This window comes from Phasianus colchicus, chromosome 21 (genome assembly GCF_987193195.1).
Source record: "Phasianus colchicus chromosome 21, bPhaCol1.hap1.1, whole genome shotgun sequence".
NCBI lineage: Eukaryota > Metazoa > Chordata > Aves > Galliformes > Phasianidae > Phasianus > Phasianus colchicus.
Genome location: NC_143456.1, coordinates 2,175,562 through 2,201,396, shown reverse-complemented (window position 1 = coordinate 2,201,396; position 25,835 = coordinate 2,175,562). Strand labels below are relative to the sequence as shown.

Genomic DNA, 25,835 nt, shown 5'->3' with positions numbered 1-25,835 from the left:
GATCTGCTCACAAGTGATGCTCACTCGGAGCGCTTTGTGCACCGCGGTTCGTCCGAGAAGTGCCGCTTCCACGTTGCACAGCGATGTTCTCAGCGCGGTACGCGATAGGAATGGCAGGATTTCTGCGGGAGAATCGGAGCTGAAAAGCAGGCGCTGGGTTTATTGTTGGAGATGGAAGAAAGTTCTTTAAAAATACAGAAATGGTGTCTTTTTCCCTCTTTCTGATGTTCGGAAAAATGAAGTAAATGGGAAACTTAGGGCTTCTTTATGCTGGCTAATTTAGAAAGAGGAAAATAAAGTAACACTTGAAACTGTAAGAGGGTTTGGTTGTGTCCTTTTTTTTTTTTTTTTTTTCAGTTTGTTCTTCTTTTCCTTCTTTCTTCCACGATAGACTTTGTGGAAACAAAGAGTGGTTTGGAGAGTTTCTGACTTCAGAGAGAAGCTGCATTTAAAAAGGCAACAGCAGATGAAATTCACTGGGAAGGGTCGTTACTCCCCATCAGAGAGCAGGCTGATGGGCACGGTCCTGAAAGCTCTGAGCATGGCTTGGTCTGCTGGACGAACGCTGGACTGCCCTTTGAAGCACACGGCTTTCTCAGGCTCTTCAATTTGTGCGTTATTCACATATTTTTCATTAATTTAAGGAAACTCGTCGCTGGATAATAAATCCATCAGTGGGTAATAAATCCAGTGTTTACAAGGTATTGAATTGGGAAGAGACGCGCCAGCCCAGCTTTGAAATAAGCCTGCAGTCATCTGAAATCTGTCTGGAAGTCTGAAAAAAGAGTACAGCGATTTATTTTTTATTTTTTATTTTTTTTGCAGTTAATTATGGAAATCTTTGACATTGTTAACTTGAGGGCAGGCAGATCATTGCAGTGCCCTGTTACACTCTGAGCTCTATCTGCTCATTTATCGCTCGGTGGTTCCACACCCAAGTTGTTGGGCACTGGAGATGCCTCTTGTGTTGCCTGTCTGGATGGTTCTTCTCCGGTTCTCAATTCAAAAATCTGTTCCCTTCAACCAGAAATTAAAGCTTGCTTTTCAAACAATGGTTTTTCATTATTTGAGCCAACAGTTTCCATCAGAAGACTGCAATCTTCCTCGAGTGTTACGCTTTCCCCTGTTGGCACGCTTTTGTTGCTGGGTTCCCTCATGTCCGTGTGCTTTCAGAAAGCAGACTGTGTGACAGCGGGGCTGTGTCCGAGATTGAGTTTAGAATTGAGCAGCTCTGTGTTCAGTGAATGTGGGCTGAAGTGTAGGTGTAAGGGTGGACATGTGTTTGCATCTGTGTGTGTGCGCCTTATGTCTCAACACAGATGCACAGACGTAATGATTTTGGCTTCTGCACTTGGGGTGTCTGAAATAAACATTTGCAGCAGTCCCTTTCCTGTTAAGTTTTTGTAAAGGGGAGCTCAGCATTTTGGTGTGAAACTTAAAGATGCATCATTTCAACAATGGGGCGGAGGATGAGGCTGCATGCTTGCAGAACAGCGGTGGTGGACGAGGTGCTCATGCAGCGCTGGGAGGAAAAGCCTTCCCCAGATAAAGATGGCAAATGAGAGATTGAAAGGACCATTGGTTTGAGCATGGCGTGGTGTCAGGAATCAATTATTTGAGGGAGAGAAGCCCTGTGTAGATGCACGCTGCGCTCAGTCTGAGGGCGGCTTTCTTTTTCAGACTTGACCTAAGAGCAGCGGGTGAGATTACCGAGCTGAGGTATCAGCACTGCTGTAGAAGTACCAACAATGGAATGGTTGGTGTGGTTGGAGTCTCCAAAAATACTTAATAAATTTAATTTAGAAACCAGCATTTCTGCCTGTCTCCAAAGCTGGGCTGTATTTCACAAAAATTCTTATCAAAATCAATATCAGAACGTAGTGGATAATTATGGTACAAAAATGCTATTTGTGTGCAGCTGATGCATGGGAGTAAAAAAAATACATATATCATATATTTTTTCGTATTAAATTGAATCTTTCCAAAGGAAATCTCTGCACTGCAGGGCGGCGAAGCACAGCCAAATAGCACCACCTCATGGACGTTCCCTTCGGAGCCCATCAGCTCCTGGCTTTTGTCACCTGATTTGTTTCTCTGAAATATGTACACATCTCCGCGCGTGCATCGCTGTAGCGCCGTGCCTTTGAAATGCATCACTTGAAGGAAACGTAACTTCTTTTTTTTTTTTTTTTATTGGTCTTTCAGGCATCTGATGCCAGCTCTGAAAAACTGTTCAACGCTGTTACAAATAAAGGTAAGACTGCAATTCGCATCACCAATGTATTTCCCCCCCCCTGATGTGTTTCTTCTCGTGGCAATTTCAATGGGGATGAAATGTGACTTGTCTGGCAGAGATGTTGCAATCAGCTTGTTAGTGCTTTTTATGTTTCTCTCGGTTTCAGACGTGTTCTGTATGCTTGATAATTGCTTTGCTTAAGCAATATAAAATAAAGGCTTTAAATAATGCAGTGCCTGCCAGGTCAGAATTAATTTAAATAACAATATTAGGGAATAGTTTATTTTACAAATGGCTTTAATTTAAGCTCATTTAAATAACTGTAAGAGTTTTCAAAATGTTTTAACTTGATTGTTACTCATCAGCTCCATGATAGACATGGAATTATGAATAGCCAATTTGCACTGCTGACAGTAATAACCAGCCAGCGTTTAGTATTCACAGGATAATAGTCATAAACCATGGCTTGCTGTGCTGTGTGCTTTCTGTAGAGTTAATAAATGATATAGAGGGCCACATTTAAATATTCAGTATCCCATTAATTTCCTCCAAACAGCAATCTAAAGAGAGAGTGGCTAATGATATAACAGTACATTAAGGGAAAACTCGCCCTAAATCAGTGCCAGTGAGCTTCTGTGCAGAGCTTGTCCTGAAGCAGCGTTATTAGAAAGGCTGTGGGGATGTATTTATTTATTTATCCCTTTATTTATTGCAGTGTTTTGGTTTTTTTTTTTTTTTTTTTTTTTTGCAAGGAGGGCTGAGGGAGCAGCTTCCAGACATGAGTTGTGCCTATGTGTGTAATTCAGAGCCTTCAAAATGCGTCGGCTCTTTCTGTTTTTCACCCACTGTCCTACTTCTCAATGGCAGTGTGTAATCATTACCCGTTAAATGGGGCTGCAGACCCTCAGTGCTTGAACTTGGTGTGCTTTTTGGAACTTGGTGTGCTTTTTGGAACTTGGTGTGCTTTTTGGAACTTGGTGTGCTTTTTGGAACTTGGTGTGCTTTTTGGAACGTTTCAGTTGATCTTGGTTAGAAAACGCAGATTTGATGAATTTGGCACTCGGGTCTGTTTGCTTGGCTGGGTGTGGGTTGGCTTTGTATTGGCTTTGTCACTCCAGTGGGCCGTCCCGGTGTTATTCTGTGTGTTTTAATCCCACAACACCGTTTAATTGGGGATAAGCCTGTGATGCTGGTAGGTGTCAGCTTCCTATGCTGATACACTGTCGCTTTGGAGGTCTGCTGCTTGTTGAATCCTACTTAATGGCATTGCGGATCCACATTCCTTGTTTTTTGTGTTCTCCCATCCTTTGGGAGCCCTGTGTTGGATGGATGACCTCGGTGGCCTAACTGGACCATCTCACTTGGCGAGCTGATAGATCCATTTGCTTTAATTGAATGTATGGCTTGCCCTCAGCCCCTCCACAGCCAAACAGATAAATAAGGTTGCACGTTTGGGTGACCCACGCTGCTTGTGACCACATGGGAGTTTGGGGCCAGGCGAGGAGGGGCCTTTTGCTCTTCCTGCCCTCCCCAGTTGGGACCCAGCACGTTTCCCACAGCCCGGGTAGTGTTTACTTACCCAGGTTGATTCGTGGCATCTATTTGGTCGTGAGTACCCATGCTTGACAGGGAGCCTTTTCTTCCGAGGTACTTTTCTTTGGTGATTTAGTTCCCTTGAAAGGATTAGGATTTCTTTGTGTAGCCTAAAATCAACATAGGCTTTTCTAAGCTTTGCTTGAGAAACCGTACACAAATAAGCTTTTTAGTTGATGGTAGATTATTCCTTTGCCCCTTATTTCCATCAAAATGGCGGCTTTCTTTTCTCCTCCTGAGTTTCCCCTTAAAGCCATATGCTAATTCCTGTTGGTAACATGAATGACAAGGGGAGAATCAATGCAAATCCAGGTGCGGCCAAACCAGGCTGACTGGTATTCTCTTTTTATTTTCTTTTTCCTTTTTTTTTTTCTTTTCCACTGGGAGAAAGAGATTAAGGGGAAAGAGGGCGGAAAAAGCATCGTGAACAGTTTTGTTAAAGGGATTAGCATTCAGACTGCTAAATATCAGGAAAAGAGCCCCCCAAAAGACCCCTGGTTGGGGATAATGTCACTAATTGCTTGCAGCCAGGTGCAGGGGCTCTCGGTTTGTTGTGGGGCTGCTGCCTTTCCCCAGATCTGCCCTGGGGACGGCTGAGGGCTGCCCGGGCGCCGTCAGTTTGATATATTCCAAGTTCAAGTTCTCTCCCTGCAATTCAGCCTGTTTGCTTCGAAGCCAGTTCTTCCCCTCTGCTGTCTGTGGCTGTTTTTGCCAGAAGCAATAAAAGTCGCTCGTCAGAAAGGGTCAGGTTTGCATTGGGTAAATCATGATGAAACCTTCAAAGCTCCTGGCTGGGAGGGCCCAGGCTGACAAGTGTGCCATCCCTCCTGTCCAGAGCCTGGCATCACAGAATCGCAGATCCCTCATCTCGTCCCTCAGCTCCCTGTGTTTCACACGTCTTTTATCCTGCCACTTCTATTTTTTTGCAGAATTCTTTACAGCAGAGTTTACAGAATCGATGTATTCACAAAGTGAGTAAAAATCCTGAAGCGTTTTAGGTTTCTGTCATTCACTTGTAGAGTCGGGGCTAGCGGCGAGGTGGAGCTCAAGGTGTGTGGGATTGTTATGGGTGTGTAATGGGAACTAATCCCTTCCAGAAACAGAAACAGTAATAATTAAAAAATCCGGGACAAAGTTAATATTCCCTCCCTAAACCTTCTTTGATGAAGGGTAGGAAACCCATCAAAGAGAAGTCTCCTGACATCCGCTTAGGAGCTAGCTGCCCTGAGAGCTCAGTGGGAAAACTTCTGAGTTTTGGGATGCTCCGTGGGCATTGAGGCCCCTCAGGGCTGGGATTTGTGTGGCAGCAGAGCGGTGCTGTGTTTGGGAGGGCTTTAGGGTTCCCACCAGCTGCCAGTGCTCCCTGAGGTTCCCAGCCCTGCACTGGGTCTGAAGCAGAGCTGAGGACTAGAGAGAGATATGGCTTTGTCCCCAGGGCAGCAACTGCTGTGGCTGCTGCTGAAATGAGCAGTCCCTGGTTGTGAGCCTGAGCAGGAGCTTGTTATGTTGCAGAGCTTGAAATTATCTAGGAAAATGATTCCCACTGAAATCTGGTGCCTGTGCTGGGAGGTAAGCACCCTATAATCTCTCCATGGAGGAGGAATGGAAGAGGAGCACATCACTTGTCTGCAGCAGCCCTCCATCCCCCGCACTGTGCGGTCTGTGCCTTCCAGTTTCAGAATTGCTGCTTGGAATCTTTGGAAGAACGTAACTTCTCCTCACTGTCTGACAGAGTCAACCTTAACACTGTGAATCCTGGCCAAAATACGGGCTTTTGTTCGTGAATTTTCGTAGCGTGACTATCCAGCATAATTAAATTCCATTATCTTTTAATAATTTAAACAGGCACATCTGAAGATGTAGAGCAGGCAGCTCCTACTACTGCTGCGTATTTAATTTATGTTAAGTCCCTCCTACGTACCCTTGGAAAACAGCTTTTCCTGGAGGGAGAAATGAGTCCCAAAGTGATGAAGTTTCATTTGTGCTGTATATTGAAGTTTGCCTTTGATCAGGAACACAATTGGGCTGTTACAGCTTTTTATGTTCAAATTGTTTACAGGATGTTCATGTAAACTTTATGAATCCTTCTGCTTCGCGGCACCACCAGCTGTCAGGGAAATATTTATATTCTCAGCTGGAGGTAGATCAAGGCGTCTGGGTTACTAGTCCTCACTGGTGGCTGCAATACCAGCCGGATCAAGGCCTGGCTTTTAGGTGGTTCTACAGCAATATCCTCCCCTGGAAAAACAGACGGATTGTTTTTTTTTTTTCTCCTCATCTTTTTTTGGTGAATCATTTCTTGAGGATCTTTTACAACATCTGTTTCTGTAAACAAGCAGGGAGCTGAGGCTGGCATGTGCTTCTCCTTGTTGGTTCAGTCCGCAGGAGATTCTCTGCTGTGGAGGAGTGCTCGCCCTCAGCCAGCCGGTCCCACAGCAGCCTGTTGGGAATCCAGCTGGGTCTGCTGCTGCACAGGCAGCACAGCGCTGCAGTAACGTGACGGCTGTGCTGCTGCTTCCTTCCTCCTTTCCAGGAGCACGCAGGAACCTCCCCAGCATCCCGACTCACTTGGTTGTGCATCCTGACTTCTTGGGGGCTGCTGCGTCTTCTCACTGAACCGCTTAATCCCAGACTGTGTTTAGGGCTCTGGACCGGAGCCAGTGCTGTGGAAGCCCACGCGTTGGTCGGCAGACCTCAGGGACTGTTGAGTCTTTGGCACAGTCCCATAGGCTTCTCTTTTTGTGGCTGCTGCGATGGCTGCCCTCCCAAAATGATGCCCTGATGTGGTGTGTCCTTGCATTCCAGCGGAGGCTGTGCTGGTGGCTTTGGATCGCTTAGTTACCCTGTTTTTGGGTTTCAGATGGCTTCTCAGTATTTTCCATGCGAAAGCTCAGTGTCTCATTAGCAAGCTCTGTGCAAAGGCTCCTGTTTGGAAGACCTGAGGTTTCTTGTACCAGTGAGTTAGATTAGAAGAAATGTTGCATCGCTTCACTGCAAGTCAGGCAGACGAAAGTCGATGCCTGTCTTGAGACAGTCCTTTGTTCTAGTGCACAAAAGAGCAAGGCAGTTATTTCTGTTCCACGAAGGCTTTATCTGAGCGAGGAATTTGTTGCATAACTCCGCTTATGGCTGCATCTCCTGTGCACAAATCACTCCTGCCCATCAGTGCACTTTCTGTGCCCTCTCCTTTATCTGCTGAGGGTTTTGGCTGCGATATGGCAGTGAGGTGGGGTTGCCCGTGCTGTGGGATGTAACAGCAGTTCTGCAAGAAAAGATCTCTGTAATGTGATGAACACGGCGTGCCCACAAGGACTGTGAAAGAGGGAGAGAACCTCTTCCACAACCTTTCTGATTCTTAAAGCCTAGAGCTTGCGATGTTACAGCACAGGAATCTTCCAAGGCTTCTAAATTAATCATTGAGAACTAGACTGAACCATAAAATTACCAGGCTGTGGGCTTGGGTGTCTCTTAACCAAAATAACTGAAAGAGGCAGTTGACAGCGGTGTGCTGGGAGACTTCAACCACTTGAACTTGTATCAAGTACGCTTCGGTCTCAGGTGGTGATTGTATTCCTTTAAGTTCTTTTCAAGCTGTTGGTTTTAGCAAAGTCAAATGATTCCAGTGTCAGCAAAATGACAATATTTACTAACGCATAATTGTGTCTATTCAGGAGAAAGTATTTGTTTTACAGATTAAACTGTATTTGATTTTCTTGGAAAAGGCTTATCGGCTTTGGGCTGCAAAATAACCAGTGGTAATCAATTCAAAATAAGGTGGAAAACTTCTTAAGGATAAGAGTAGCTTGCTGACGAGGCTCCTGCCTTGACATACCTCCAGATGAGGGGGGTCCAGGCTGGAGCCTGGTGTGAGGTTTTGTCGATGGGGCATCCTGCAGACCTCCCATATCTGGCCCACTGCTAGTCTCTCCCTTGTAATAAAATGTTGTTTTCTCTGAAAATGTATGTTTATTTAACTAAGTCTCTTTTTGCTTCACAATCTGGATTCCATTCAGTCAGTTACCACTCCAATTAACTAACAATTATTTAACATTAACAGTAATTACAGACGCCAGTTAAGCGCCTACAGATGTCAACTGTTAGCTTTGTACCTAATCACTCAATGAAATGGAGAAAGTTCAACAAACATCAATTAGCCAAGCAATTAGTATGAGGTAGGAAAGAGCATGTTATCGTGTGTGAGCTGATTCAATTTATTTTATTTTGTCAGTAAAACACACACACACACAGACAAGCAGCAGTAAGTCGCTGAGATTAGATAAAGCTGTATTGTTTTGCTGTTTATACAAGGCTTTTCCCCTCCTCTTCTTTCCTGTACGAAACTCCAACGTGCTTTGCCAGGCATCTGTTATCTTATCGAATGCGTTGTGTTTCAATTGGAAAAGCACAGCAGCGTGGCTTTCTGCAGAGGCAGAGACATCAGGTTCAGATGCGGCTGCCCCAGCAGTGCTGTCCCTGCAGCCTGGCTGCTCCTGGCCTCACTGCCCCTGCCACCCAACCTGCTGACACAGCGCCTGCGTGGGCTCCCATAACGCCTAGCAGCATTAATTGGTTCGTCCACCTCTCTTATCTGTGAGTTGGATGTTGATATGTGCTTGCCTCAGTTACCGGAGCAATGGAAGGAAGCAGCCATAAATTAGTGCTGCTTTCGGAAAAGATGGTTCATCTCTGTCTGTCATCTCAAGTGTGTTGCAAGCCTCTCGAGGGCTTCTGAAGACCTGTGCGGGAGGTGCTTGGTGTGCACTGCACGTGGGGGTGATAGGGCTGTGCTGCTGAGCCTCTGCCCGCCTGTCTGTGGGATCTGATGTCTCCTCACTAGCACCATGTCACACCCGTCTTCAGAATGTCTCCCATCCAAATGCAGCTAATTTAAAAATAAAAAAAAGCTCTCCGAAGCATCTCACATCCTACAGCTATGCATCAGTCTTGCCACTCGATGCCAGTAGGAGTTTTTACAGAGACAGACATATGAATTGTGCTTTTTTTTCTACTTGTTTTTTTTTCACATTGAAGCCTTCATCGCTGCTTCAAAAATGAGAGCAAACAGACCTTTCTCTTCCCATTCGCAACGGTCCCCCAAACAAGAGCGCCTTCATCGCAGCGCTGACATGCTTTAAGTGTTTCTCCACGTAAAATGATCCCACAAAGTATGATATTATTTTATCGTGCAGACTGCCCACAGGAGTCAATGGAGCTCTTTGAATTAGTCATTGTTTTTCGGAGTGTGGGAACAGGCGTGGAAAACCACAGGCAGATCTCTGCCTTGCTTTCCCAAGTCTCAGCTGTTTTTTTTCTGTTTTCTTTTTAGAAAAACACACACACGCAGTCTGAACATGTGAAGAAACCCCTCAACGTGTGACTTAAGTGCAATAATATTTGTCTGAGTAGGCAGAAAGAGCAGAATGAAGCTTCCAAGTGGGAACTGCCGTGCTTGTTCCAGCAGCAATGGATACCTTGCAAAGGATGGCACTTTAAACTGGGGACTTTCAGTTTTCTAATGGTTCAGCAAGTGCTGCTCCAAGAGAAGAGGAAGGGCTACAGCCTTTCTCAATATACGGAGAGGGCTAGAAGAGGGCATTTGTAGTTTCATGGAGCAGAATAAACAGAGCCTGATTTGTCCTCACTTAGAAGTTCTGCACTGTGCTTGGTCGCTTGACTGACTTTAAACACTTGTTACCACTGAGCGTTTACATAAGTGCTTTGCTGGATGAGGGCCACAGAAGTAAATCCCATGACACCCCGGAGACATGAAGCCAAGCAGGAATCACTCATTTCTTTTGTTTTTTTTCCCCCAGTGCTTATATGTATGTGCCCAAGGGTCCTCACATCCCTGTCCCCATCAGGTCCTGCTCTTGTCCCCTGCTCAGTGCTGCTGCACTGGTGTTTGTTGTGTTCCAGCAGGTGGGTTCATTGGCTCACTAGAAACCAACTGCAGCAAGCAGAGAGCGATGGTTTCGCGTTGTGCTGTGTGAGTGAGGGGCCCAGTGCTGCTGGGCAGCTGTGATGGAAGGGGCAGCGCCGTGCTGGAGTGAGGTGACAGCTTCAGCCAGGGATCCTTTGGTGCTGATGGAATTATTTAGAGTAACGTAAATGATTTCCAGGCTGGATGTGACTAATGCCAGCCTGTATGAGTGCCAGGAGCATGCTGAGCAATGCTTCGAGCAGAGAGTGTGCTTCTGAGAGGGGGTTACACAGCATCCAGCAAGCTGTTTAAAAAAGCCAGCGTAAATGTATACTTTAAAAGTTGCAAACAGAAGAGCAGATAAACTTGATTTAAGTGCCTTTTAGACCAGTTAATGGCCTTGACTTACAGATGCCAGGAGAGTAAAAGTAAGCTGTGTTTTTTTTTTCCTGCTGTACTTAACCAAAATTGTTTTCCTAGAATGTCTTTCCTAGGCCACGTGCCTTCTGCCTAAAATCCTGCTCACAGCCCAAGGAGCTCCCCAAGCCCACAGTCATCCAGAGCTACCCAAGAGCCATTGCAGAGTGAGCCTTCCTCTCCAGCCATCTGTGGCTGGGTCACCACTGTGCTCCCCATTTTCTTTATGGCTTTGTGCAAAACCTTTGTGGTATGGGCCTGCAGGGCTGGGGCTGTCTGGACAGTGCTCTGTCTGTGCCATTGCTGCTGCTTGTGGATGGGAGAGAGGGCTGAGGTACAGCACTGCTGAGCTCCCACAGCCATTTGATATCATTTCCAAGTATTTCAAATCAGTGGGCACTTCTGAAAATGGGAGCCAAAGTAATTTGAGCAGCTTGTAATAGGAAGCAGCTGCTGCAGAGCAAGTTGTGTCCTAAGAAAAACGGCTTTATGGAAATAGGTCTGCTGAGTAATAAAGCCACAAATTAATACTTAGTTCATTTACTAGGTTGTTAGTCCCATAAGCACTTAAACTGCATTTGTTAAAAGAAACAGCATTATAAAAATCAAACGCAGATGAGCAAACCCCTCAGTCTGACTTGTGCTTGCTGGTTTTTGTCACTGGCTGTTCTTACATCACAGCCTCCGCAGGTTTCGGCAGGTGTGGCTGCTGCTTGGGTACAGCAGGACTCGGTTCTTCCAGGCAGAGAAATGGCACCATTTTGTTCTACCCTATGGTAGCAGCTTTATTTTTTTCCCTCTGGCTTGTGTTTCTGAGATGAGCAATTACCAGAATGTGACTGTGGCAGTTCCTTAGCAGTGGGCACAACCCGCTGTCTCTGGGAGGAGGGGTGAGGAGCTCTGCCAGTGGTCCAACGTTGTGAGTCTCAGCCTCAGCTCCACAGCTTCCAAACTTTAGCAAACAGCTCTGCTGGGCACGTTGGGTTAGTGCAGGGTCAGAGGTGCTTTTAAGAGAATGGATCTCCCAACGTGAACCTTGGGTGCTTGGTTGTGGAGGGCAGTGAGACATTGCAAACTTTGCAAAATGGAAAGCGTGACGAGGATACCAAATTCTGATACCTTTGAGAACAATCTGATAAATTCTTTTCCCTTGACTTTGACCTCATCTGAACGAGATGCCCACACAGCTGCACATGGCTCTTGATACTCTGGGAAGATACACTGGGAGAGATGGGATGAACTCCTGGATTCTCATCTCTTTGTCCAGAGAGACAGAAGAATAATCATGGTCTTCAATTCGGTCTTTAATTCATTACCACCAGCTCTGCAGTGAGGTGTTTCTAAGTTCTAGTCTAGCAAGTGTTGATTTTCAGGTTGCTGTATGAATACACAGCCTTCATTTTCTTTGGGAGCTGGGGTTGCTGTGTGGTCAGAAAGCAGTGAGCTGTTAGCATCTCAGGCAGAGCAGTGTGGAAGCATAGGGCTGACCAGGTTCTCCTGCACGCAGCTCAGAGCACACTAGAGGAGCAATAGTAGCCATCACAGAACACCAGGTCTATCTGTTTCACCACACCAGAAGGAATCCTGAGGTCCCATCAGACATACCTAAAGCAGGCCGCTCTAGATGACATGTTTTGAAGACCATGGTTCTTGACTGACTGGCTCGTTACAATGCAGTTTGTATTTGGGCAGTCACATCTGGTTGCAGCAGGGGTTAACAACCCCTGCAGCAAACAAGCAGTGTGGGCGTTGTTGCAGATGTCTTACAGCTTTTCTCCATGCTGTCGTTACATTTTCTACCTAAAAATGGGCTGTTGGACCCCTGTTGTGTTTCCCTGTGGTTTCTTCTTCTATCTCTGCTGTCCATGCCGACTCTCAAATCTTAAATCTTAAAGCCTTTTGTCCCGTTCGCACAACCCCTACCGTATGGAAACCAGGCCCACGACTGGAGCTTGCAGGAATCGCTGTAATACAATTAACATATGATAATAATCATCTGGCAAGCTGTTACACTTCTTTGCAAAGGGCTGGGTAATAAGCGGGACAAGTCTGTACGGCTTTTGAATTAATAAAAAATTAAGTTTGTTGGGAAAGCAGCATGTAGTAAATTAGCACCTTGCTTAAATAGTTAGCTGACAACTTCAAGGGAGGGTGGCATGTTAATAGTTAAGCTGCTTTGCTTTGTCTTCACATGCCCTGTCCGGCATCTCATCGCATTCAAGCAACCTAATTGCCATCCAGCCTTTCAACAGCACATCATCTTAGCACCTCGCTGCCAAGACAGTTACTCACCTAAAGGCCTCATTACGTTTTGCCAGTGCATCGTGGGCCAAAAATAACTCGACAGTCTCTGCTCAGTACCCAGCTCTGCAAGTGACAAACAAATAATTGGGTGAAGCGAACCCTCAGCACGGTGCAGCTGACACAGAGCCCTGTGTGCTGAGCCCCTAACGATAGCACTGCTCTGAGCAGCTCGTGTCACTGCACATCTCCGAGCAGTGACAGCTCTGGACGTGGCACTACAGCTGCGTTGGATGCTCTGCAAACTGTGCCAAGGTGCTGTCATTGTCCTGCAGGTAAATGGCTGATGTCTGAGAACAAAGGTCTAATGAGAGAATTAAAAAGAGTAAAATCACACACACTGCTGTCAGCTGAGAGGGCTTATGGGTGGGCCAGGAAGCAATCCATCTTCCCCTTTTCATCTGATCTTATAATTAATTAAATGTTGATTGCTGCGAGTGGCTGTGCGTACTTAAAAACTAGATTAGCCAGTAAATTGTCTCTAATGATGGTTTTTATTGCTCTGCTAGTTTACAAAAACCCAATGGATGCACTCCTTTCTTCAGAACCCATTAGTGCAGCCCCAGAGCGCGGGGATGGGTGGCCCTGAGGTCCCAGGAGCACAGCTATGGCTGGGACAGGGGCTGCAGCCACGTACATCGGTGTGCAGGTGCACATTCACACAGGTGGTTCCCACAGCTCAGCACAGGGTTAGGACTTCCCTGCTGAGATCCCCGTGCTTGCTTTGTAGGCATAGTCAATGCCAGCAGATAGATGTCAAGGCAGAGGAGGAAGGAAGATTGCAGCAGTGCTGGAATTGTTCAGAAAGATGCTAACACAGTGAATGAGCATTGTTATGACAAAGAATCTGCAGCGTTTTCCTGCAAGATTTTATGGCTCTTTTGCTGCTAGCAGTTACAAGTAGGAGTGGCACAAAACCTTTCAGACAGATAGCTAAGCGAACTTCAAAGCTTAAAAGAGCAGTCTAATTTGTAGGGAAAAGTTTGCTTTCATAATTAATGTGTCTTCGTTGTGTACTCTGTTGTGTAGACATGGATAAATAATTTGCAAATGAAAACAACTAGGAGGCAAAGAATGTGATTCCATCTTTGGGCTGGTTCCTCAGAGGAATGATAAGCAGATTCTGGCCGTTTTCTTTGGAAACAGGCGTTGCTTGCTTTCCTCTGGCTTAACATGGAAAATGATTGCTGCTTAAAACTGATGGTTTATTGCCATGCCTACATGTTTTCTCTAAACTTTGTCCTTTGGAGATAGGATGAATATATTCTGTTGGGCGACATTTTTAAGGCATAAAAAGCACGCAGATAACTTGCTATGACAGGCAGAAGGTAAATGATTTCACTCCATCTCTGGCAGCTCCAACTTTTTTAAGAAAGAAAGAAGTTGCTTATACTTGACTTACCTTTCCCCCGGAGGAGCAGATGCGAGGTGCAGCCATCACGTGCTTTTTGCCGTGCTCCATGCAGGCCCTGCACTCATCACAGCAGCAGCTTCAGCAGAGGCTGCATGGTGTGCAGAGGCCCTTGGGTTGTTCAGCAGTGAGCATCACAGGGTAATAACTCATGCCGTGTTGTGAAGGAACTTTGGAACTAGAAGCAGAGTAAGAGAAGAGCTCTGGAAGTGTGATTTATCATGCACATGAGGTCTGGGACAAGGAAGCCCACAGGGGTGTTAGTGTAGGAGCCATCCTGCAGGTTTCTGGTGCTAAAGATGTTGGTAAGAACAGGAGAGGATGAAGGACAAGCAAGACACTTGCAAGCATTGAAAGAACAGTGTGGATAAATAGTCACCATTGGGTTACAGGGGAATTCTTCGGTGCTGGACCAGGTGTCCCTCAGTTAGAGCTTCAGGGGTTTGTGCCCTATGGATGAGAAGGGAGCGCAGATCTGTGCAGTTCCTCACCATGAGCCCTCCTGAGAGTGCTGTGCTTTGCTTTGGTGGCTTTTTTGGTTCAGTGTGGACGTGTTCTTGCCAGATTTAGAACCCTGAGAGACGTGTGTTCACGGTGTGGTCCAAACTACCTCTCACCAATTTAATGCTCTGAAATTACGTTTTTAATTCATGCTGTACAAAGCACACTGCTGCTCTCATCCCTTTGAGCAAACATGAGGATGGCAGATGGCCTGGGTGTGACGCAGGTGGAAAAGCTGGCACACGGGGACCAAAGTTTGACTTCGGAGTAATGTGGTTGAAATGGTCTTACATGGATTTGGGGAGGTGGGGCCTGGCCGAGCCCCATGGTAACATCTCAGGTCCCATTTTCTCACATGCAGGAGCTGTAGATGCAGGCAGCGCTTGGACAGCAGCGGTTAGCTTGCAGGACAGAGGTTTTACAGTTAAGTGCTATTAACATCGTTTTACTTAAAAGGCAAACCACAATTGCAGAGCAGTGTTGTCTTTTTTCTTCCCTAAACATTAGCAGGAATGTAGTTTCAAGTGCATATATCTATGTATGTGTGTTTTTAATAATGCTCTGTCATTTAACATGGTACCTCGCCAAAAATGAAATCATTAATGAACTCCACAGGGCACTTACGCAGATCCAAGGCTGCTCATTATATCTATTTTTAAGCACGTTGCCGTGTTGATGGTGCGGGGCATTTGTTGAAACCTGTAGGATAGAACTTGTAATTTTGTTTGCTAACACTTGCAAAAGATTACAAATGTGATCGGAGGCCCTTTGAAGTCAAGGGGAGCGATGGGATCATTAGCACAGGAATGAGCACGTGTTGTCCTACCTGGAGCTCATCTCCTGCGTTGGCATGCTGAGTATTGCTCAGGAAAGATGCTTTCAGAGGGATTGGTGTCGGCTTTTTGTTAGGGAGCACCTCTACTTCGTGCACAGCTGTGCTACAGATGTACAAACTTCCCCAACTCAAACAATTGGAACGAAGGGTCATTGGGACCAAAAGCAAGCACGGTTTGTTGGTGCACCAAGGTGCAGCGGGATGCAGACGTGCACAGATCATGCTGCACACCAGGGAGGTGTTGGGTTTGCTGCTGGCATTCGGGGCTCAGCAGGTATTTAATGGGTTTTGCTGAGACATGCTCCTGATTGTAAAGTGGTTCTGGAGCTGACAGACTTTGCTCGAGGCAAATTCTTTTCATTAAAAAAGGATTTAACTAATTAGGCCCGACTGCCGACTGACAGGTTAATTGATAAGGGAAGTGGGCCCAGTAACCCGGAGGTGAGATTATATGGGGACTTCAAATCTTTATACTCTCTGATAAAAGTTGGTCTTCCATTGGAATGTCAGGAATCGCGCTGGCTTTTTACAGGGCGCAGTGCCTGAAGAGCTGCAGTTGTCCAAAATTCATTTTTCATAGTAGAGGTCAGATCCGAAATGATGGGGTTCATTAAAGCCAAAAGGGGAAGTTCCAAACATGAGGTTGGGTTGGGGCTGCCAGGCACCTTGTGTGGCACTTTTTCATTTCTTTAATTACCTAACGCGCAACTTAACACGCCTTACTTTTAATTGTTGAATTAAGTAATCACTTACTCCTATAAATATTAGTTCTGGAACAGCTTCTTAGTTAACAATTTGCATTTTAAAATGGGAATGAGCAGGGGAATATGTTTACTGGTGGCAGAGCGGAGAGCATGGAGGGCAGAAGGCAGGCATGGCTGTTGAGCATGCTGTGTTCTGTGCAGCTGGTAACGTGGATGTGGGCTTAAATCTCATTTGTTTTCCTCTGAGCACTCAGGAGGGCTGAGGCCATGTGAAGGGACTGGGGATGGGGCTGTAACCTCCGCTGTTGTAAAAATAGGAATGTAGGTTAAACCTGCTTTTTGGCAGTATTTCTAAGGAAAATCAGTAGTGTGTGTATATATATGTATTTCCTGGTAAGCTGAGAGCAGCATGTCACTTGTTAGATACAAAGGAAGGAACTTCAGCTGGTAGAAATGGAGTGATTTACTCTTGCTAAGAATAACTGTAAGTAGAAGTTTTGGGGGATGAGCCTTAAGGATTTATAATAAGGGTTATTTCCATTGGTGTGCTAATACCTTGCTGAGACATTTCTGTTCCAGGCCTTTCCTCTTGGACAGGATTAGCTGCATGTGTTGAATGTATTAGTATAATCAACTCTTCTGTGGTGTCAAAACATAGTAAGTCAATGCTATCATAAAGTCTAAACCCACCTTGTTTTCCTTTTTCTTCCTCCTGTGCTCCATCTAAAATAAACAACTGAAAATAGCTGAATGAATATAATCCATTTCTCCAAAGGAAGAAAAATAATTGCCTTCAGACTTCTAACTTCCCTGCCAAATTGCATCCTGATGTGAATTGCAATGGACAAATTATAATCCTTTGAGACAAGGGAGGAAATGATGGAGTCTGTAAGTGACCCTTCCCTGGTAGGCACAGTCAAAATGAAACTAAACTTGGCAAGTGATTTGCACTCACATCAGGGAAGAGCTGGTCCCCAGGTCATCCTTGAAAGGCATTGACTTACGAGTGAGAAGAAAATAGCTTGCAATGCATGCTGATGGCCTGAGCTTGAACAGAAGGCAGTTTCAAGTGCTATCAGCATTATGCAGACCGCAAGCTCTATATTGCACCACTTAAAGAAAAAGAAGAAAAAATCAGAACAAAACAATGGGAAGTAAAAGCATGGAGGGGGAGGGAAATCTAGCCAGGGAGCCTCGCGTTTGCTGGGCTGCTTTTGGAAAGGCTGTTTTTTGTTTAACAAACGATGGCACCTGCAGAGATGGCCACATAAGCAAGAACTGGGCATCTGCCTTCAAGAAGTTGCGTGTTTGCGTCTGTGTTCCTGCACAGGGACAGCCTTTGGTGCAGCACTGCTTGGGCAGCCGTGCCCTGAGCTGCTGGAGGCCACTGGTAGTTGCTGAAGAGATGCAGTTATTTAAGGTGCAGTTATTTAGGGTGCAGTTATTTAAGGTATAGCCGCTTTTGGGCTCTCTTTCTGTTTGCTCTGTAATCCAGTACTTAACTGTAAAAGAATTTCAGGACATGATTTTGTCATTTTACACAGAATTGAAATGAAAGATTATCTTCCTTGTTAGAAAACACAGAGATCCTTGCTTCATGAACTTGGATGGATATGGATTTGCACATCCATTTGCATGTATGCATTGTGACTTCCAGCTCTTCCAAAAGCAGAATTAAGTCTGTTTTTTGTTGGGTTTTTGTGTATGCGTGTGCTGGTGTGTTTTGTGTTTCTTCAGTTTGTTTTCCAAGTGACTTCCTAACTCCTCAGACCAAAGTCAGACAGTTGACAGCTGTTCTAGAGCCATTGTTGTGACTCAGAAGCTTGCTGGTGGTTTAGTGGTTTGCTTCATTCTGGTACTGCATTTGCACATCAAGGTACCTTGAAGTGTGTCCTCAAAACATACATCCAAAACATTTGCTTTCAATAGGCTTTAAGTCTGGCTTGGTTAGATGGCATAGGTTGGTTGGAAGGTCTCCCACTAGTTGAAACTGGAAAATCAGAAGCCAAGTTAAAAGCTTTTTACCTAACCCAGGTTATCTCAGAAGGGATCTTGAACTTCATATTGTGGTTGTTGATGGGAAAGGTGCTACCCTTGCAGGTGGGCGTAGATAGAAGAATTCAGACTGGAAAAATAAAGAAGAGAGCAATTTCCTCCAGACTGCCTTGTGGATAGCAGGAGCCAGTACTGAGAGGAGATAAAAGGTTGTGTTCCTCTACAGAATGGATGCACTGATTTTGCAAACTATAACGCCTGCAGTATCTGCAGCAGTTGGTAGAATAGCTGTGATTGTTTTTTTAACCTCAGGAAGATTAAATGTCATTTAGTAAACTTGGTCTAGAAGATAGTAGCGCGACTGCAAGCGTTTTCTTAGGGAAATGCGAGCTGTAGAAGTTTATTAATAGGATGTAGAACAGTTATTTGTTTGTCTGCTTTCCCCCCTCAGGAATTTTTTCCTTTATGTTTTCTAAATAATACAAGACAGCCTTGGCAGCACAATCCCCACAGTGGTTAATGTCAGATTGTTATCAGATTTGGCAGTGATTGTTTTCTAATAATATGTATGTTTTTCCCTTGCTGCCCATGTAAGAGTGACAGTTTGCTGAAACTCAATGCAAGATTTAAGAAAGCGGTAAATCACTGAAAGCACATGACCTACTTACTGTAGATCTTTTTTACTATCTGCCTTTTAGTTATTGAAGAAAAGGATTTGCAGGAAAGCAGATGAGAGATGGAGTCTGAATTTCTCCTGCTTTTTATTTTATTATAGCAAAGACTAGATCTTATTTATATTTGGGCTTCAAAATAACGTTCCTCGCTCCCAGCGAAGAGCTGATGAAACACACAATGCACGTGTCAGCATTTGCCTTGTTTTCAAAGCTTATCACAGCGTGTTGGTTTAACAGTCTCCAGGTAGCTTAAGTGATTGTGTCCTCTTTGAGACACCATTGGGAAAGGTGGGCAGGTGATGGGTACTGTGGGGGCACAGGGACAGCTGGGGACACTTTTCCTTCCCAGCCACAGGCTGGGGCTGCTGCCTGGAGCCCCCCAGGCCATCAGTAGGGGCACTGCTGTGACCTGAGCAGAGCAAAGCGAGTTTTCTAGCTGGTCGAGCTGGCAGAAACTATTCTCTTGCATCTTCACTATGTGGCAAGGAAAATACAACAGCTGCCAGAAAGCCAAACTGAACCATCCACTTTTCCTTGCAGCAGCCTGTTTCCTAAACAAAGCTCTCTGATTACCGAATATTATCCTTCTCCCCGAGGAGCCCAGCTACTCCCCAGCTGCTGTTTCCCTCTAGAAGGGAGCATGAAAGATGAACTGATGCTGATCCCGGGGTGAACAGCCTGTGGTGTGTCACTGCTGAGACAGGGAAGCGTTAGAGCTGCTCTCAGCTGTTGTGGCAACCAAACAAAACCCAAGCAGTAGCTGATTGCCAGGTCAGAGCCAGCCTCTTTCAGAAAGGGATTAAGCAGCCAAATGCACTTGTGTAGGCTGAAAGTGATATGGCATTAAGTATAACTCTTTTAGAGTATTTCTTCCTGTGGGTTGGTTTGGAAAAGCGCTCACCCTGGATCAGCGAGCATCCCTTAATGCTACGAGTTTTAACCAGCAGTGAGGATATTGCATGAGTGCAGGATACTGGCAGTTACTTTTTGCCTTCATCTAAAGACCACTGGGAAGGTCTGCTTGCCTTGTCCATGTGATGTTCTTGGCTGGAAGGGGAAGTGTTGTCAAAGTCTTAGAGTGGTTTTATGTCTTATTAATGAGAACATTAGGAAGCACTTACTCTGTTTTAATTTAGTTGGCTATATTGGAATTTAAAATCTAGAAGGCATTATATACTTCAGAAAGGAAAAAAAAGAGGGGTTTAGCAGAAGGAGATGTTCTTGGGCATGACCTATGTGTTGTGTAGCAAATAGGAGGTTATATATGATGAGGATCCCAAGTGCCAGGCTGAGCAGTGTCTGACAGCAGGCTGCTGTGGGGAAGGGTTGGCCACAGCTTACCAAAGAATCCCTTGAAAAATTGAATTTCAAAAAAATAGCAAAGATTAAGAGTATGTTCCTTTCTCTGATTTTCTCTGCTGTGTTTTCTGTTTATCAATTAATGTATCAAATAATGCCAAATTCTTAAACGTACTCGCATGAAATGCTCTTCTCTGAATCGGTTTTGCTCTGTTGTCTTCTCTAATAACCACAATTCTGGAACAGATAAGCAGGATTATTTCTGGAGGTAGAATAAAGCTTTGCTCACACCTTCCTTCAGACTCTTTTTCCATGAGAACTGCTGGGATCACACACTTCTGTTGATTCCACGAAGCTCCCACCACGCTTTGGGAATGGAGTGAACACTCAAAGACTCTGTAATGAGCAAACCTGAAGCAAACTTGGTATATAATAGTTTTAGTGTCAAATCTGAAAAGAGTCCCTAACCTGTTACATTTAAGAATTATATTTGGCCTTGAAGTGCTTGCATTTACCTTTGAGTAGCTGCCTGGGGTGGGCTGTAGACTCCATGCAGTGGGTTTCTGTTGTCGAATCTCTGTGTCCATACAACAGTAGTGCTGGGACTGCTCATTTGGGAAGAGAAGAGCTCTTCTAGCAAATGGTTGTGTGCTGGCAAAGTCCCAGTCCGCATCAGCTTTCTGAGGCCTTCCCAGCATGAGCTGACAGTTCTGACAGAGTGAAAATAGCACTGGAAGTGATACCTACTTCAGGCTGTACCCTCACCTTCAGCAAATGCATCTGATCCAGCTGAATCTGCCCTATGTCAGTGAGATTACTGAGCAGGCACCATCTTTAGAAGATACCAAAGAACACTTAATGAACACGCTTTTCTTCACAAAATGAAAAAAAGGACAGCAGCCTCGTGATATGGGAGAACACACTGCTGCACTGCTCAACCACTCGTGCCTCCCAGCAGCAACACAGAGCACTGGAAACACGAGGAAGTGGTAGGTGAGGTTGCTGGTAGCTTTTAGGATTGTAACAGACACTTTAAGCAGTCCTAAGGCTTCAGCATGCTGTGCTGCTGGATGTACAAGAGCAGCAGAGATGTTCTCATTCTTCCAGCTGTGAAAAAAAGGACTGCAGATGCAAAGAAAGGTGGGAGAACTGGAATGACCATATGAGATTTAAAGGAGAGAGTGACAGACAGTTAATTCCTTGTAAAACTGGTGAAACTCCTGTTAATATTGCATAAGTGGAACAGCTCTCGTTAACATCAACTAAGATGCAATCACTCCATGGAAAAAATACATATTGAAATGAAAACATTACTTGGGGTATTAATTTGTTACCTGTATTGGGAAACATAATTATTGGGGAATGTTAGGCGTTTTCAGTGAAATCTGTCTTGCTTAAAGCATGCTGCTGCTTGTCCAAGTGGCAGTGACTTAATAATAATGTTTTAGAAAGTGGTACTTTTGCTTGTAAGTCAGCATTTAATCTGTGCTCGTGCATTATGTCCTTAAGTATTCTCTGATATCTTCTGAAGAGGATGTCTGCTGGCAGTTGTGGCTGGTTCAAAGTCAGCTGTGGGTATGGTGCCTCGCTTTTCCTGTATTTTCAAGTGGGTGGTACTTCAAATGGGAGAAGCTTTCAGTGTTTCACCCATAAATAGTAGTGCTTAACCGACGTCTGAAGTACTTCTGCAACATCTATTCACCATAGCTCAGGTACATTATTTCTGCCTTTCATGTGCTTACGGTTACTTAAACAGCTTCAACTTTGTTCCAATTATTATTTCATATGGTTCGAAAAGTGACTTTTTATTGTGAAGAGCCATAAAATGCACAGAATAGCATTACCTGCCAAGTGTGTAGCCCTGGAAAGAAGCAGAATCTCAGTTGCTTCGCTGTTGCATCTTCTGCGTCGTTAATGAAGTTCAGCTACAGACTCTCATCTGCTATTAGAGAGGCCCCTGCCCCTATTAAGGAAAAGTGAATTACCATGGAATGGCAATAAGGTGCAGCATTACTGCCTTTCCTGATTTTATCAGGAGTCTTATGATTTTGGGGTTCTTTTTGATCTTAGATCTTGAAGTAATATCATTAAGTAGAAGGCACTCCCTTTCGTGAGGCTGAAAATGAAATGCAAATAAAGCAAACCCAGAATATACACACCGCTGTTTTTAAGGCAGTTACATGGTGAGGAGGCACTGACTGGTGGTGTTTCCATACACTTGAGATTAGAACTACTACAGTTTGATGTCCCTGTGTTCCAGGTAGTAATCCTTTATGTGCTACACATCTGGAACTCTGTGGCACTGCTGTCCCTTTTCCCTTGGTGGTTCAATAAGCCAGACACATGCTGGGCTTGGTCAGCAGTGTCATCCAAGTACTTTGGCCAGCACAAGGGGCTGTCACAGCTACAAGGTTCTCAGTGCCTCTCTTGTCATTAAAACATTTCCACACATCTTTGCATGCAGTAGATAGGCTGGTGTGCACCAGTAGTGTGTACTTGCTCAGTGCTAATGCTGCCAGAAACTGCTTGACTGGAGCTACTACTGTAAATACTTAGCTTGTGCAATGTATACCCTATTAAATCTGGATTGAACAACCACATAAATCATGGCCTTGAATGTTTTGGTTTGCATTGGCAGCCCGTTTGGTAACTGCTGAGATAAAAGCTGTGCCTACAGCAAGCCGTATTAACCAAGTCAGCCGTGTGAAATGCATCCATTTATTTAAGTAAATCTAACAGCTACTTGGCTTTGAATAAAAACACTTCTTTTCTTTGTGGTTTCTTTAGATAATTTCAAGCTTAAATTCAGCTGCTGCTCCAGTGTCTTCTGGGCAGAAGTGGTTATAAAACTAGGATGAAAAAGATTGGCTTGTAAGTTTTGGGCAAACTTGTCCTTACAACGCTGTGTGCATCTGATCCGCAAAATGTCATGGAAAATGCTGCCATGCGTTCATTAAAAGTCTGTTGAGAAGTGAGACAGCAAACTCAATTGTGAAAGCACAATTATGTGTTATTCAAGATGAGAAAAAACAACATTGAGCACCAGAGTGAAGTGGCAAAGCCAGCCAAGCAGACCAAGCAGCAGCAGATGAGGTTATGCATTAGCAATTGCAAGACTGGGGATACTGAAAGAAAGAACTATTCATGCACAGCGCCGGCCTCTAAATTAACTCGAGTGCTTCAGCAGAATGACCTGTGGGCAGCTCAATAGATATTTTTGTTCAGCGCACTGAAACAATTCAAGAAGATGTAAATAATTGCAGGCTGAGTAAAATCTTAGAGTCTGGAACAGAAAATGCTGCCGTTGTTCAAAGCAATTGCTCAAAGCGGCCTTTGATGGCCGTGCTGTTGTCGCTGTGCTTGGTCCCCTGAAAGACTGAGCTGATCAGTAGGTGGAGGTGTGTGCAGGTAAGGGGAGGCCACGCTACGCTCAAAGGTTGCCAGGGCTGGAGCTGAGTGTGGGGGAGATAGAGGAGACATGAGAGTTTTCAAGGGTAATGGTAGAAGCAATAGCTGAGGTAATCCATCTCCTTCCTATGTGACACAAGCACAGGGCAGCTCCCTGGGGAGCTGCTCAGGTTCCCACCAGATGCTGCACAACAAACAGTGCTGCAGGAGGGCTGGGAAAGCAGGGCTGGCAGAAGTGAAAGCATGACAGGCTGCCGCAAAACCACTGGGAAAAGCGGTTTCATTCGGCACTGAAGTGTGCAACGCACTGGGCTTTGCTTTCCTTTTCTTTCACACACACGCTGTCGTTCAGACCTATGTTCTGATGTGCTCGAGTGAACTCTGCAGTGAAAAGAGCTGTGAGAGCTGTAAAAGTAAAATTAGGCCCTTGTGAACAGTTGATTTTTTAGCATTCCATCAGTGGCTCTGTGGCCCAGTCTGGGTTTTGCAGTGCTCTTTGTGGAACAACATAATCACCCTATTTCTAAGTGTTTTTTGAGTTCTTTTTTGGCTTGTTTTTTTTTTCTTTTTTTTTTTTTGTTGTTGTTACAATGAAGATATACTTTTACTTGGCACTTCGCAGAATCATTTAATGTTGTTTGTTTTTAATCTGGTATGTGATTAAAATAGATTAATGTTGTTGTAACATAAAAAACCCTCCAGGGGTTTTGTTCTCTTTGTAAATATTCTCTTGGATCTTTTTTGTCTTCTAAACTGTGTGCAGGGAGAGTATTTAATGGGACCTGGGGAGAAAAGAGCATTTTAAACTTAATATAAGAATTTAATTTTTAATAGGTTTCATTTGGGGCTGGAGTATTCATATTGAAGTGGAAATTAAAGTGTCTGGATGCTTTGTGTGTAAGCTGTTGGAAAGTCTATAAAGTGATGTGTGGGTAAAAGCCTTTCTTTCTTATCTGATCTTACAAATATGCAGTTAGAGAAGCTATTGATTGATATCATTCATTCATATTTGACCTAGTTTTGCAAATTCACTTTTGAGTTTTCTTTGGTTAGTCTGTGCAGGTATGCTGTGCAGAGCCATGGAGTCATTAGGGTTGGAAAAGACCTCAAACATCATCTAGTCCCGCTGTCCACCTTCCACCAATATTGACCACTAAAACACATCCCTCAGTGCCACATCTCCATGGCTCCAGGCATGGAGACCCCACCACCCCCTGGGCAGCTGTGCCACTCTTTTGGACAAGTTTTTCCTAATATCCGACCTGAACCTCCCTTGGAGCAGCTTAATGCCATCACCTCTCATCCTATCGCTGTTACCTGGGAGCAGAGGCTGACCCCCATTCCCACCAGCTCCTTTCAGGCAGCTGTAGGGAGCAGTGAGGTCTCCCCTGAGCCTCCTCTGCTCCACACTGACCCATCCCAGCTCCATCAGACGTGTGCTCCAGAGCCCTCACAGCTTTGTTTACTTCATAAATTTTAATTTAGCCTGGGAGTAAAGACTGCAGTTTCCTTTTCAGGGTTCGGGAGATTTTCACTGTGCATTATGGCCTGCCATCAGGCTTTAGTCTCCTAACACTGGTGAGGAGGTGGAAAGCTCCACTGTGAGCAGCTCGCCAGTCGGGAGGCTCTTCTGTGTCATACCTTCCGTGTCATACCTTCTGTGTCATACCTTCCGTGTCATACCTTCTGTGTCATACCTTCTGTGTCATACCTTCTGTGTCATACCTTCCATGTCATACCTCCTGAGTGAGGCTGGAGCCCCAAACCACAGAGATCCATCCCACATCTGACCGCCGGCCCGCCCTGGGAGCGGCTCTGCCTCCTCCTGCTGGGCTGTGGGGACAGGCGGGCCCAGGCGGCGGTTGGCCCTGTGTGAGTCACAAGGTCACTGCACGGCTTTGCAGCCAGCCTGCCTTGGTTCAGGGTGCTGTATGAGGAGCAGGTGGTGGCGAGACGCCGATGACAAGAGCCCTGTTTATGGCTAATGAGCCCCTCCAGCAGTTACGGAGATAACCAGCAGCCGTCCCTGCTGCATATACATTTACAGGTCTGTGAGCTTAGCTTAATACCTCCGCCTTATCTCGGCGTTGCGGACTGCTTTCTGTCTTCATGTGGAGGCATCAGAATGGCCTCAGGCTCTTCAGTAAGATTAAGAGCTTCCCTTGGCATCCTGACAAGGAAGAAATTTAAGGAACAAGAGTATTTAATTTAAAGCTAATCTGGTCTTTGTGAAAGCGGAGGATTAGACCATTAAGTTCTGTGCGCCTGGCAGGTTTCTGCCACTGATGGCACAGATGTGCGTCTCCTGAAGGCTGTCTGTGTCTCTGTGCGTGCTCTGCTCCTAGATTCCAGGTTTAAGCCTTGCTAGGAAGAGTAACTTAGAGAAAATGATCGGTGCATTTGTTGTGGGCACAGCCTCCTTCCTCAGAGGACAGGCTTTTAAATGCTTTCAGCAGTTTACAATGAAATTAGTGTCTTTTTTTTTTTGTTCCTGCTACCCAGGAACGAGCTGTAAGTTAGCTTCCAGTGGATGTCCGTGGG

The 25,835-nt window shown here is 45.1% G+C and overlaps 1 protein-coding gene across 9 annotated transcripts in view; it reads left to right on the top strand.

Annotated features, from left to right (window-relative positions):
* AUTS2 (activator of transcription and developmental regulator AUTS2) overlaps positions 1-25,835 on the top strand; it is a 657,596-nt gene that overhangs the window by 591,706 nt on the left and 40,055 nt on the right. For all 9 annotated transcript variants that reach the window (XM_090122499.1, XM_090122497.1, XM_090122501.1 and 6 more), the window contains one exon: positions 2,206-2,254. In XM_090122499.1, coding sequence (XP_089978625.1) covers positions 2,206-2,254 — 49 coding nt within the window. The remainder of the gene's footprint in view (positions 1-2,205; positions 2,255-25,835) is intronic.